Source organism: Pogonomyrmex barbatus, unplaced genomic scaffold, assembly GCF_055798465.1.
Source record: "Pogonomyrmex barbatus isolate J1 unplaced genomic scaffold, ASM5579846v1 scaffold7, whole genome shotgun sequence".
Lineage (NCBI taxonomy): Eukaryota > Metazoa > Arthropoda > Insecta > Hymenoptera > Formicidae > Pogonomyrmex > Pogonomyrmex barbatus.
Window position 1 is genome coordinate 7,192,869 of NW_028297171.1, and position 14,034 is coordinate 7,206,902.

Genomic DNA, 14,034 nt, shown 5'->3' on the forward strand with positions numbered 1-14,034 from the left:
GAGTGTGTATCCACTAAAGATTTCCAATTGTGTTTACGACTGTTTCCCCGTACTCTCTCGAAGTGACTCCCCCACATTCGCCCTGACTTCCCTTCACGCACGCACGGAACACACATACACGAGCGAACGAGTAAACGCGAGAGAGAGAGAGAGAGAGAGAGAGAGAGAGAGAGAGAGAGAGAGAGAGAAGAGGAAGGGAGAGCATATACAAGTACGTGATGAGCAATACGACCGTAAATATGGTTAAGCGCAACGTTCGGTTACGTGTGTACGTGCGCGGATAATGAACGCGCGTGTGCGCGATCAAAAGTGCGATGGTCTGCGGCTTGCGGCCGCCTCGACGAAGGGCGGATGAGAACGCACGGATGTCGAACCAATCCTACGCTATCGGGCGACCACATTCTCGCAAATTGCGACGACGTCGACACCGACCGAGGACAGGAATAACAATAAGTCGACGGGCGGGCGCGTTCGCATCGCGATCACGTACGCGTAGATTAGCGATCGTTTGTCCAGTCCCGGACGCGCGATGATGATCGACCGCGGACTCCGTCGCGGTCGATCATCGGCGACGCTCGTCGGCGAGGCGAATCAGCATCGCCATTGTGTGCAAACATCGTAAACGCGCGATAATGCCGAGACCTATCGTAACCGGTGATCTCGCAATCAATTTGCCCGCGAGTCGTCGTCTTCGATCGTTCATCGGGCATCTTCATTAGGCGTTCTCATATGATGAATTTTAAAAATCGCAAATCCGCTTCGTGTCGCGAATATGTAAAATGCATATAAAGTGCAAAATGCGCGATACGTATTTTATGAAGTAGAATTAATTTTCTGCACGTAAACAGTCGATTGTAGAGCTGAAGTACAACGAGCACGAGTAGCACTCGGGGCTGAAATTCCGTGCGAGTCGCAATGATAAATCGCGACGCGCTTGGAAACGACGCATCTGATACACTGGAACACTTGCCAATAAACCTCACGCTTATTTACATTTTCTAGCGACGCTTTTCTGGCACGGTTACTCTGTCGGACATTTATTTTGTTATCGTTCTACGCGAATCGCAATTTAAATGCATCATTACGTAATTCCACGGGCTATTTTCGGAATAATTCCAAATAGCTTTTGTCACGGACTACCATCATTAATTTAACAGTCTCTCTCTCTCTCTTTCACGGAATAAAGATGGAAAGGGAGAATATCTCTTTCGCAAACTTCAATTTTTTTCAAATTTCGATATCTCTGATTCCATTATCCCATCTCGGAGTGAAACACGATGCAACATCGCGGCATCGCATCCCGTCGATTTCTATTCATGATCGATCATGCCAGCGAGGAAGACATACATCTCGCGACGAGATGCGCAGGAAAACGCATCGGTGCAATAGTCGACGTCGCTCTCGCTCTCGTCTCATCTCTCACTTCCCCCGCTCGCTCGGTGGAGTATTGGAATTTCGAAAAGCCGGGCTGTGTGTGCACGTGCACCCGTGTGCGCGCGCGTGTCTATACACACGTCTGCCGATGTGTGCGTATGTGCTCAGGTAGACAGCCCTGATTTAGAGCATCCCCCGGTTGGCGGGCGTTTAACCGAATCGAGGATTCATCTCTCCTCAAAGCAGCGCGGCGGCGGACGCGATGCATGAACGGTGTGTAATATGATGAGCGCCACACGTACGACGTGTGTACGTAAGCGCGCGAGCTTTATACACTGTATATACACACACACACACACACACACACACACACACACACACACACACACACACACACACACACACACATATATACATCCCGCCCGCCCGTGGCTCCGCATCCCTCCTCCCTCCTCCTTCGCCTTCCTCCATTCTTCCGGCCTCTCACCCACACGCTCGCGGCGATTACACCCACGCCGAGCTCTCTACTTACGTTGCCGGTTGACTCGTGTTGTCCGGCGCTCTCCGCCACTTTGACTCGCGCCGTCTCTGTCGCGGCACACGCGCACGTACGTATATATACATATTACCCACACGCGTGCGTATACACGTATAACTACACCCACGGAGTCCGACATTCGGCATTCCCGCTACACCGCCGCCGGCCGACGGATCGCGTGAGGGCGCGAGAGAGCGAATGTATGGGCGAGAGAGCGGGACGGCGCGAGGGACCGGCGCGGAGAGAGCGAAAGATTAAGAAACGCGCATTGGCGCGACGGAGACGGGCACAACGAGCGGCGGCACAGAGAGCGCAGAGCATACATATTCGTGGCACACGAGAGCGCAAAGAGAGGAAGATGCTGTGGCGAGCGAGAGCGAGAGCGGGCGATAGCAGGGGTGTCGGTAAAGAGTTTTCGAAACTTGTGCCGCGCGCGCCGCGCGACAGCGAATATGTTAATAACGCGCCGCTGAATCTTGGCTGATCCTCGCGTGACGGAAAACCCGCGCCGCGGTAAACGCAATTGCGATCTCGAGATGCACGGATATACGTATTAATATAGTCATCACGTGTTAGATATGAGATACGTAATGTAATGATTTTAATTTGAATTTAGTCGAGCGAAATTAACAATTTATTGGCAGTTTCACGTTCGACCTTGACAACTGAAAAGTTTGCGCTTCCAACGGGACCGTTAAAATCACATCGGAACAAAAACAATCCAACTACCGTCGGCGCCGAGTGTCGATGGAGCACAAAAAAAAGATACGTTCCGATGATCGCCGGCGAGATTTGACGGACATTATCGATATTACGGAAAGCACGCTCGCGATCGAAATTTACGAACGGCGAGCATTCGCGAGATGCGAAACGCGGGAAGGAGGAGGGAGAGAGACGCGTCCCGACGGATGCGGCCGTCGTGAGTAGTGGTAGATTGAATCTTTTTAACGGCCTTCGGAAGAGGAGCGGAGAGCGCCGCGCGGAAAGAGAGATACGGATTCTCTTCTTCGTAACCCACAAACTCCGAGAGACGGCGCGCGGCTCTCTCGCCCCCGTCGGTCGACGCCCTTGACTCGCGCGGGACGGCGGGAGGGGGAAGGAGAACGGTGGCGCTGCGGTGGGGGCAGGACAGCTTGCGGTGGAAGCGAGACGGAGCGGAGCTGCCACTGCTGTCTCGGCTGTGGCTCTGTGTGTGTGTTCGTGCGCTCGCTCTCATTGATGCGTCGGTGTGGGCCCGCCGCGGTCGTCGGTGTTGGTCGTCGCTCGTCGGTGTGTCGTGGCGCGCGGTGCGGCGCGGCGGTGGCAGCGGCGGTGGTGGTGGCGGCGGCAGTGGTGGCGGCGGCGGCGGCGGCAAGCGGCGTTCACACGTTCCCGTCATCCACTTCGGTACTACCCGGCTCGCAGTCGAGCGTCGTACGTTGCGCGGTTCGGTCGCAACGCTCGCCTCCGGTGTCCGACTCCGATCGCGGCTGTCATACATACACACATGTGAACGTGTGTTTGACTTCGTGCACGCGTCTTCCTACGAAAGTGTCAGTGCGAAACGGGGCGAACAAGCGAACGAGCGTGCGAGCGAGAGAGAGAACGAAAAAGAGAGAGGAAGAGAAAGAAAGAGAGAGAGAGAGAGAAGAGGTCTACACGATAGAAGAAAAAAGAGAGATGCGGGAGGAGAGTGTGCGGCAGGAAACGCGAGTGCTTTTTCGCCGCAGTGCCAAGACGGATTAAGGACAGAGACACAAGCGTCGGATCTCGGAATCGCCGATCTACAGTTGATCACGAGAATTGCTATTTCCACCGATAGATCCTCCGAGGTACGTATATCGAAAACGCGTGCGTCATTAATAAAATTATGTCGACCTGTCGCGTGCCTTTTGAATTTTGATTTTTCGAGACGACACGGAAATCTCGGGAGTTCGGTCCCCGCGCCGCCAAGTTCATGCAGTTCGTTGCGATAGTTAGCGGCGCGCGAAGTCACGTGTCCTCGTTAGTTATGCGGCCAGCTTCGGAGCATGACGCGCGGCACCTCGCGCGAAGTATCGACGAAGCGTGGATAATAGAAGACGGATTGTTACTTTCGCGGTAAGAGTAAGAGAGAACGATGATTCCTTCTTTTTCTTTTCTTTCTTTCCCGTGCGCCGATCTCGCGACGCGTCGCGAGTTGCGTCGATCGCGTTAAGGCTATCCCTCGTTAATCTCTCGCTCTCTCGAACTCGCCAAGTTCAGACCTAATAATTACAGCGCCTAACCATCTTTCGCGAAACGAGGGTAAGATCGGCGCGGCGAGTCATCCGCAAAAACTAATCCCTTCCTCCCTTCCACCGATCGAGGCTTAATTCCCTCCGCTCCGCTTCGCTCCTTGATCGATAAGGCGCGCGCGTTCTCTTCCGAGAAAACGTTACGCCGAGCCGAACTCGGGCTCGTTAATCGAGTTTCAAACAACAGACCCCGGAGTCCGCACCGAAATCTTTGCTCCTCGTTTACCCAACCCTCGGCCTGTCTATCGCGTTCTATCGCGACACGCTTAATGGATTATCGGGAAGATAGGCGGGAGTGATTAACATTGTAAGCACGAAATCAACTTGACATTCCAGAATGTAAGTGCATTTGTGGAAATCCAAACGGTCACGCTACTAATGAATTTTTTTCTTATCATTATCTTGTCTTTATCGCAAATTGTTTAATGAATTGTTGTAGAAAGAATCTGGTCTTCGTATTACATTGCGTTTATTACATAATTCCTCAATAATTTATCAATATAATTCTAATGAGTTTCTTTATTTTAATTTATTTAGAAACGAATAAAAACTTCCACGATTTATCGAAATCGATTCATTCTAAGCGCTGAGTCATTGTTATTTTTTCCTCACGTCTCAATTTTTTGTTGTAAATACGTAGATAATTAATTCTCAATGCCGAAATTTAATCAAGTCGAATCAATTTCGCGTGTTACGTCACCGTAATTAAAGAAGGTAGCCGCCGAATGGTTGAACAGACACCAAAAAGCTTTGATTAACGACGCGGTTGTATTTTATGATAAAAAAATTTGCGCGGCGGTAACGAGTTCCTTTAGAAACTTCCAATACGACTTCCGGGATTGGAATATTATCAAGTAACTAAATTAATTGTACCGTCGCTTTTACCTGTATTATTGGTAAGAGTCGGCGATGAGGATAATCGAGAGGTGGTGAGGAGGAGCAGCGGGTTAACGATGTTAGAGGTAATCGACGTACACGCCTCGTAAAATCGTCGGAGACGATCGACAAGCCGCTTCTCGCTCGTCCCGCTCGTTTCTCTTTGTCGTGTAGGGAACCTTTACGTATCCCGTAAATTGCGAGCGGCTCTTTCGTTACGAGCATCTCGTGTTCAAGCTGACCGACACCATGGTAAATTTTGGAAAGTTGCCAGAAAGTAGTCGAGAACGCAAGTTCAGATTTTCCAAAAGTCCAAACTTTGGACGTTTATCCGTTTCGACTCTGATCGATAGCAATTTCGGTTCTGAGTGACATTAGAAGATTATCCAGGATGTCTACTACCTGGAAAGACCCCTGGAAAACTTGTGATTTTCAAGGAATTTGTTCATGCCGTGAAAACTTAGGAAATTTTCAGAGAATTTTATTAAAAATTAGAGATTTTTTTGAAGTTGTATTTTTTTTAATGCTTTGTTTTTATTATATAATTTACCGATTAAATTTTTAACAGTAACAATGGATCATTTACTCTAAACATCAGAACATTGATTTTATGATTAATCCATCCAATATTCAGTATTAAAGATAACGATTTTGTGTTAGATGCAAGTTTGTTTAACGACTGATATTTATTTTAATAATTTTATAAAAGTTGAATTTTGTACCGGTTATGTATTATATAATTTTTTGTTTGTAATTTTTGAAAATTTTATACAAAATAAAATATTTATCCTTTAGACTTCTTTATGTTTTTTCAAAATTTTAACAATTTGAAACTCGAATGATTCTTAATTTTATTTCATGATTTGTAAACTTTTATATATAGAAAAAATATTAAAGACTTTGTATAATAAATATATATTTATTTCTCAGATACATTTAAAAATACTTTTATTTTACTTGAAATTTTTAACAAATTGCCTTGGAAATTGGGAAATTCTCCGGAATTTTTTTTTTCGGATTTGAGCAAACACTTCTGCTAGCAAAAGTTACGGTTTAAACGAAGCTCTGTTCGCAATTATAAAATTCGTTGTTGAAACAAAATTTTGCACTTGTCGATTTACCGCCTACGCGGAATTTCTTGCTTCATAATCCGCTGTTCAAACAAAATTTTTACACGCGCACATTCCTAACTACTGCTGCGGGCCACTTAAGTTGTTTCTCTCGCCGTATAATTATCGTGCCTCGCGAGATAAGGCTCTTTACGACTCATGCATTTTACGAAGTCCGCGTCGTCGTCGCGCCGCTAATAAAGGCACGATTGGTCGTATCGTAAGTATGCAGAATATTAGGACACCGTCGTAACGTTGCTCGGAGTTGTTCGCTTTATCGCCAGTACAATAGAGTTTTTACTTTCGTGTCGGAGGGGCAGCAAATGACCGCTCGCCAATGTATAAAATCAACGACTCAGCGGCGCGCACATAGAAACGATCGTTGCACATATCCCATAACAATCATTTATTATGCAATTCATACTTCATTCTACTTTAACCGTTGTAATTGCAATTGCAGTAATATAAAGAGACAAATTATCATTTACATATCGTTAATTTTTCTTATATTATTTAATTACGCGTCATACTTTCGACAATCGTTAAACGTATTTAATTTTTTTATTTAGGCCACACCTGCGCTTAAGTCGACCAAATTTTCTAGGACATGTGTAGAATTTGTATCTTTCGTCGTGGGACGATCATCTCGTACTCGGCTATTTGATTCATAACGAAATTGCGGGACTCATAAACGGCGCGCGCGGTATCATTCGCGGTACTCAATAATTAAAGCGCGGCACTAGCGTGTCCGGTGTGGAGAATCCTTTAATCCGCGCGGCATTGTGCGCCGTCGCTCGGCCATGTCGCGATAACGATCGAGAAGGTAAAGAAATCACGGACGATCGCGCGCGGTGGTTAAGGATCGGCCGAGGGCCGATTACGCGAGAGATTCGTGATAACTTTCTCCGTGACTCGTCCGTCCATCGTGATCTGCGCCGGCTCCTTTTTCTCCGGGACGCAGACAAACACGTACATACACATACACACAAGCGGATGGCGAGCTTTTCGAGAGCGTGGAAACGCGATAACGCTATATAAACTTCCAAACGGTATATTCCCCACCGAGGAATATTCACGCGTTAATCTCACAATATACGTGAGATTTGAGTGAGATTACAATCAAGTTGCATTCGGTTTATCGCGTTGAAATCTAAACTCGCCGAATTATCGCGGCTTAGATCCCCCGATCGTTGTCGTCTCACGCTGCATCTCCATTGCCTCGCAAGACAACAGAACGCGGCAAAACTTTTCTCAGCGTTTGCGTAAATGCAGAAGAGGAGAAAGGGTGGGTTTAATTTCGCATGACGGCGACAGCGGCGGCGGCGGCGGCGGCGGCGGCGGCGGCGGTGGTGGCGGCGACGGTGGTGGTGGCGACGGCGTTTGCTGACGGGACGCGACGCGTCGCGACGTCATACGCCGAGCGTATCAAGCCGAAAAGTTTTTATCGTCCCGCCGAACGCATTTGCTGCAAATTGATGGAAATGATGGCTCAAATTCGGAGCCTGGACGAGTTTTTCACACGCTTGCGCACGCATTATACACACGCGCATACATAAATATATTTATCTACGTGGACGTGCCGCGGCTATACGTGTATTGCTCGCGAAATACATTATCCGCGGAGAATGGACTGTTAACGCGGTTATATGACTCCATTTTGCGCGTTACACGAAACATCATCCCGCGTTACAAAGAGCCCGTAATGACGCGTCATGTATATGCGATCGTGCGGCGCGGTAAAAGCGTGAAAATAATAGGCAACGTTGTCCGCCCCGGCCCACGCGTACGTCGGTTTTCGGCCGTTCGACGTCGCACCCTTTCTTTGGCGAGGCGTACAAATCGCAAAAATGTTTTCCGTAATTCGCGCGCGCCCTGCGGCGTGCGATGCGGCTAAAATAAACAGCGCTGAAATCGCGCAGGGCAATCTGCGCGGGAGGGTGCACCGCGCGAATTATCCGTCCGCCCGCCCTCGACGGTTGTTGAATGGCCAATTCTCTACTTGGAAATTAAGCTATGGCCTAAACTAACCCAACGTAGCGTTCGCTGGGGCACGACGGCCGCCGACCGGGCATCCATCCGAGCGAATGTTTGCACGCTCGCTTTAGCCGCTTCCTATCGTACCCTCGCCGTCGTCGGCGTTGCCCGTTCCGCGCGATGTGCAACGAAACGTCGTCTGAATACATACATCGATTGATTTATATTGACTTATTTAAATGTGTCTCCGCGCGGTAAACGCAAACGGACCCCCGGGAGCGCGGAATGAGTAATCATCATCTGTCAATTCATTTGAAAAAAATTGATCGAGCCACCAGTCGACGTAACGTCGAAGTAATCATCTATTACCCGTTCGCGTTAGGCAAATTTAGAAATTTATCTCTTGATGTGTGGATCTCCGTGCGCATCTGTGCGTTTTACGTAAAACCCCCCTGAATTTTTCGAGATGTATTAATCCTTTGACGAAGGATCTTCACCTTCAACGCGACAAACTTTCGCGACAGTTTCTGTCTTGGAGATTTCTATCCTCGTTCTCTCTCTAATTTGTCATTTACCGACTGGTAAGAAACGCGCGGTGCGACCGCCACGTTCTCGCACATTTTTCACGAACGGTTCCGTGAACGGAATTTACCCGCGTCGCGCGTTTGACACATCGCGATGTTTGCGATAATGGTCGCGCGTAATGCGCCGCGCGGCCGCCGCGCTGTGGTCCATTGAAAATTGCATCGTAATCAATGCGTCGTAGATCCTGGAACGTGACGTTGCGCTCAGCCGGCAGCTTTGCACCCGATATACTATACATGTATACGCGCGGGCGCGCTTTCTTTTCGCCGCTTCTATCCTTCTCGCGCCACGCCGCGCCGCGCCGCATCTCTCTCCGTTGTTTTTTTCTCGCTCTTTGTCCCCAGTTCGAAACACGCCTCGGAGATTAGAATAAATGCTCCTGGAGCAGCGACGGGGCGCACAGTTTACGCGCCTAGTAAATCGAACGATAAATTGATCGCTCGTAAAGCTCCGCTCACACGCGCGCCACGTCGTCGAAATGAAAACGCATGGTTCCTACGAGGTATCGGAGCGGTTAATAGAGAATACTTTTAATTATTCGAGAGAGAGAGAGAGAGAGAGAGAGAGAGAGAGGGAGGGATGGGGGGAGAGGAAGAGAAAAAGAAAAAATTAAATGGCGCCGACGAACAAATATTTTTCTACGCGAACAAATATGTCTCGTATTGAAAATGCGATGAAGACTGTGTAAAATTATATAAGCAACGTCATGTAGAAGCAAAGAGACAAATCAATTTTTCTTCAACAGGAACGGGAGGCACTCCACGACGTGTGAAGCTCTAACAACGCGTTACGAAGATAAAAGGGAGAAAAGTGTCGTGTACGTCAAACTTAAATGAGAATTGCGAAGTTGTTTCTGTTGCCGTTTCCGCACCTGTTAATAAAATAAATGAAAGAAGTGTGAACCCGGTTCTCGCGCGCGTGACAAAGTAACCGCGATGAATCGGGTTGTGCTGTGAACAGTGCATGGAAAGAGGATCGATCCTAGGGACTGCGACTGTGTGACGTCGAATGGAGTCTCTTCCGAATCACGAGGATGCGTTGTTCCAGTTCCAGAAATGGTGAAATGATCGTGTACATAGTGTATCGTGGACGCTGCAGCGATTTCTAAGAAGCAATTGCCCAAGACTAAGATGTACCCCGCGCCGGCGAGACATCCCGCCGCTCCCGTAAGTATCTTCACATTTTTTTTTTCTTTTAAGAAGAAATTAAGAGTGACATTCGCGGAGTAGAAATTCGCGAGAATCCCGAAGTTAAATAATATATCGGTGAAAAAAAATGTGCCCGCAAAATTTTACTGTCACTTAATTTAAAGCGAACTTCAACTCGATGAAATTTTAATTTAATGCGCGATTAAGTCGGCGAATCGACGGATAATTTCACCATTTCGCATTTCCGATGGTTTTCCGGCACACTGTCATATTTCTTCACTCGCGCTGGTATTCCCAACATTTTTACTTGGCGTTACCCATTATAACGAGCGTCAAAGGGTAATATAGTGTAATTACCGCTCCGCGCGAGGGAAGCGAAAGAGCACGTGGGAGTTAAGTCGACCGCTCTCGCACTTCGCGTTGCTAATTCGAAGAATGTTTGATTGTTCCCCGCGTACGTCCCTACCGCCGCCACCTCCGCTCGTGCCACTCTTTTTACCGCCATTATTTCACGCGTCGCACAAACTCAAAGTCCCTTACGATGAAACGAGACCACCGGCGAATCCGCTGATATACGAACATAGAGAGAAGGAGCGAGAACAAGAGAAGGGCAGAGAGAGAGAGAGAGAGAGAGAGAGAGAGAGAGAGAGAGAGAGAGAGAGAGAGAGAGAGAGAGAGAGAAGGGGGGAGGGAAGGAGGGAGGGGGGAGAAATAGGGAAAGAGAGACGGAGGCAACCATTAGAAATTGTGAGGATTATTTATAGAGCCCGCAAGTCAACGTACAACAATTGCCGTTCATAGAACCGGCCAATGGGCGATATGTGGGCACCACTCGTTTGCTTATTGACGCTGATGTGGCGCCGCTCTGCTCAAGGGGCACAAAGTGGCTCGATCGTTTCTTCGACGAGTATGCTCGAAGCGCATACGACGGACACACGAAGCGACGGGCGATAACAATGCCGTAATAACTCCTCTTAATATCGCGCGAAACGACCGATAATTACCGCGATGACTAATAACAACGACATTAATTGACCTAAGGAGTATCAGAAAAATTAAGCGTCGTCGCGAGAGCACGATGATTTTTTTCCCAGAACATTCCCGAGACCGCAGGAGACGATACGTGATACTCTTCAACGTCACGCGAAACGTTTTATAATTATCGTGATGACCGATAGAACCGCGTAATTGACTCGGGGGGAATTGCAAAAAAATTAGTTTTATTTCGATAGTTTCTTCGCGAGTACTCTCGCGATGCATGGCAGATTGGCTGTAACGCGCGAGACAGCTGACAATTACCACGATTTACTATTAAACGTAATTGGTCTAAGAGAACGAAGTTAGACATCGTTATGAATTTGTCGTTGTTTAACAGGAAACAATTTGCACTGATGCGTAATGCATTGCATACTATTAAAAAATCCAAGCTGATACTAAAAATTAAAAGAAAAATCTAAGTTTTGCTCTACGACAAAGGTCTCCTCTTTGATGCGATTCGAAGTTCATCTCTTTATCGATAATAGGATATTATTAATGAATAGGATATTAATGATATTTTAATGGAAATGAGTAGAAATTAATCATTATTAAACTGCGATATAGACTTCGCGTAATAACGTTGCGAAGAAAATGATAACATAGTTCCTGTTAATAGCGAACGCGTAATCGAGCGTAATCGTTACGTCGATTATTTACGCGCGATTTCATTGACTGGTTATTTATTAGATTTCTTTCTGTGATTGAAAGATGTGGCCATCAAAGAAAGTCCCAATGAAGGGTTCTCGTCAAAATCTGACGATTATTATTTTTCAAAGAAAAAATTTTTCAAACAGTGTTATGTATGTTGTGTACATTGTCATTATCGCGAAAGATCGTAGGTAGGGATAAATTCGAGACAAAATGGAGAAACTTTTCCATATCGGTAATGTTAAACACTTAACACGAAGAGAAATGTCACGTTTCATATATATACAGTTCTCGGTTTAATACAGTTACACTTGTTTTTTGTACTTCAAGTCCGTCACGTATTTCGCGTGACGGCCGATCGTCAGTATAACAGAAAAGCTAGATGTTAGGACGAACGAGCCATTCTCCTTGCTTGCCAACCAAATAAACGAATGCACTCTGGCGAGCGTCACGCTCGTAATTCTGTAACTCGATCCTTTGCGAGGAGGATAATAAAAGGCGAAATAGTTATTCGCGAGAGTCGTCCGTTGTTTTAAGACGCGATGTCTAGAAAACTGTGAAAAGCGAGAAAGTCGGGGAACAAGAAAGATCGGAGTGTCGAAGATAAGACGAGAGGGAATAACTTCCGTAATTTTCCGTCGTGATAGATAGAAAAAAAAAGATTGTTAACTATGTTATTCGTTCGATACAGTATATTTACCCACGTTTCGATATACAATTACAAGCAGATTATAATATAAAAGTAATTATTTTTTTTATATGCATTTTCAATCACTCCGCTTTTTCTTGGTTTTTATTCGATTTTTATACGATAGGAATAAATTTTGATTTAGCGGAGGAATACTCGTTTCCAACGCGCGAGGAATGATCTTCTGACATTTATATCCCGATCACACGACGTTTTTGTGTCCTCTTAAATAAAAGAGGACATGCAGCGCGTTTTACGTTATGTTTCACGATCGTGTCAGCTGTCACTCGCGCGACCGTATTCGGAGCTACATCCTCAATCGTCATTGTTTCGTAGAGATTAAAAAAGAGAGAGAGAGAGAGAGAGAGAGAGAGAGAGAGAGAGAGAGAGAGAGAGAGAGAGAGAGAGAGAGACATTCCGGAAATAAAGTATCGTAGTTAATAGCGATGGCGTAACTCGGTGAACCTCTCCTCCCTGCCTCTCTTTCTCTCTGTTCCCTGCTTACATCTTTGATTAATAGTTATCTCCCGTGTCGTGGACGTGCATTAGAAGTTAAGCGGGAACAAAAGTACGGCGAACGAGCGCTCGTGCAAGCAACAGCAGCAGCAGCAGCAGCAGCAGCAGCAGCAGCAGCAGCACCAGCACCAGCAACGGTGGCAGCAGCGACAGCGACAGCATCTCTGCCGCGGCGATATAATTTGCGCAAATGTAGGAAGTAATATCGCGGGGACAACAAGAGCGTCTCGCGACGCGCTCTTTGCAAAATGCGCCTGGCTGAGCGCGCGAGCACGAGAGCGATGTGAGCTACACCGAGAGCGGGACAAAGGGACGCCGCTTTGTTTCGCCGTCTCTTTCTTCCCTTTCCTTTCTCTCGCACTCTCTCTCGCCGGCCCTATCCACCTCCAGCCGACCCGTTCCTCGCGTTGCCTTCCCGCGCCCTTTCGTGCCGGTTCGCCCGTGTCGTTTCGTGCTCCAGATTCCGCAGATTCTACGCGCCTCGCCCTCTCCATAGAGAGAGACAGAGAGAGAAAGAGAGGGAGAGAGGGAGGGAGGGAGGGAGGGAGAGAGGGAGATCGCCCGCACTGGATTTTATATCAAAAATCTCGCCGTTTATTGCTTTATTGCCTCTTCCCATGTAAAAGGAGGGCAGGAATATAACGTTGCATTTCCAACTCGTAAAATTACGCGTTTGATTTTATGGTTTATGATCATTATATATGCTACATCGTGAGATGCTTTGTGCATTCTGTTGATGTAAACGCAGATTTATAGACGCGTGTAGCATCAAAAAACATTTGTGTGGGATGGTTTGGGAAAAAGTGAGTATTAAATTGTGTTCGATGTTACTGACACATGTCGAATCTTACTTGCGTCAGTGACGATCGCTCATGAATTCGAAATATAAAGCACACATACAGTGATGAATTTTTTAATAGTCAATAGAACGAACGATCTATTGGTTGCAAGATTGGTTTTGTGAATGCTTGTTGTAACGGAAAAATATTGAAGGAAGAATATTCGGGAAGAGAAAGAATTAACTGAAAAAAATTACTCGAATACGACGTGGCCTCCGAATATTGTTTGGAGAGGGACTCTGCATTCGCGCGGCGATTGAAGAATTACGTTGTAATTGGTCGAATAAAAAATTTGGATTGCCGCATGAAAATGATCTGCCCGTTGGTCGGTCGTGAGCTTTTTCCGCGTATCAGGGGACAGAAAAAAATTTGTCGATGACAATCGCTAATCAAATCGTTCGGCGACTAATTGTTCGCCGAATGGCTCGTCCGAATTGGTACGAGGA

The 14,034-nt window shown here is 47.0% G+C and overlaps 1 protein-coding gene across 6 annotated transcripts in view; it reads left to right on the top strand.

Moving 5' to 3' along the window:
• Window positions 1-3,009: 3,009 nt before the first annotated feature.
• The window catches only part of gro (TLE family member transcriptional corepressor groucho), a 60,133-nt gene continuing 49,108 nt past the window's right edge, over window positions 3,010-14,034 (top strand). Inside the window, exons 1-2 of one of the 6 annotated variants that reach the window (XM_089083585.1) lie at window positions 3,010-3,723; window positions 9,457-9,877. In XM_089083585.1, coding sequence (XP_088939711.1) covers window positions 9,842-9,877 — 36 coding nt within the window. In that variant the 5' untranslated portion in view covers window positions 3,010-3,723; window positions 9,457-9,841. The remainder of the gene's footprint in view (window positions 3,724-9,456; window positions 9,878-14,034) is intronic. The other 5 variants (XM_089083583.1, XM_089083582.1, XM_089083579.1 and 2 more) reach the window with 5 other exon arrangements.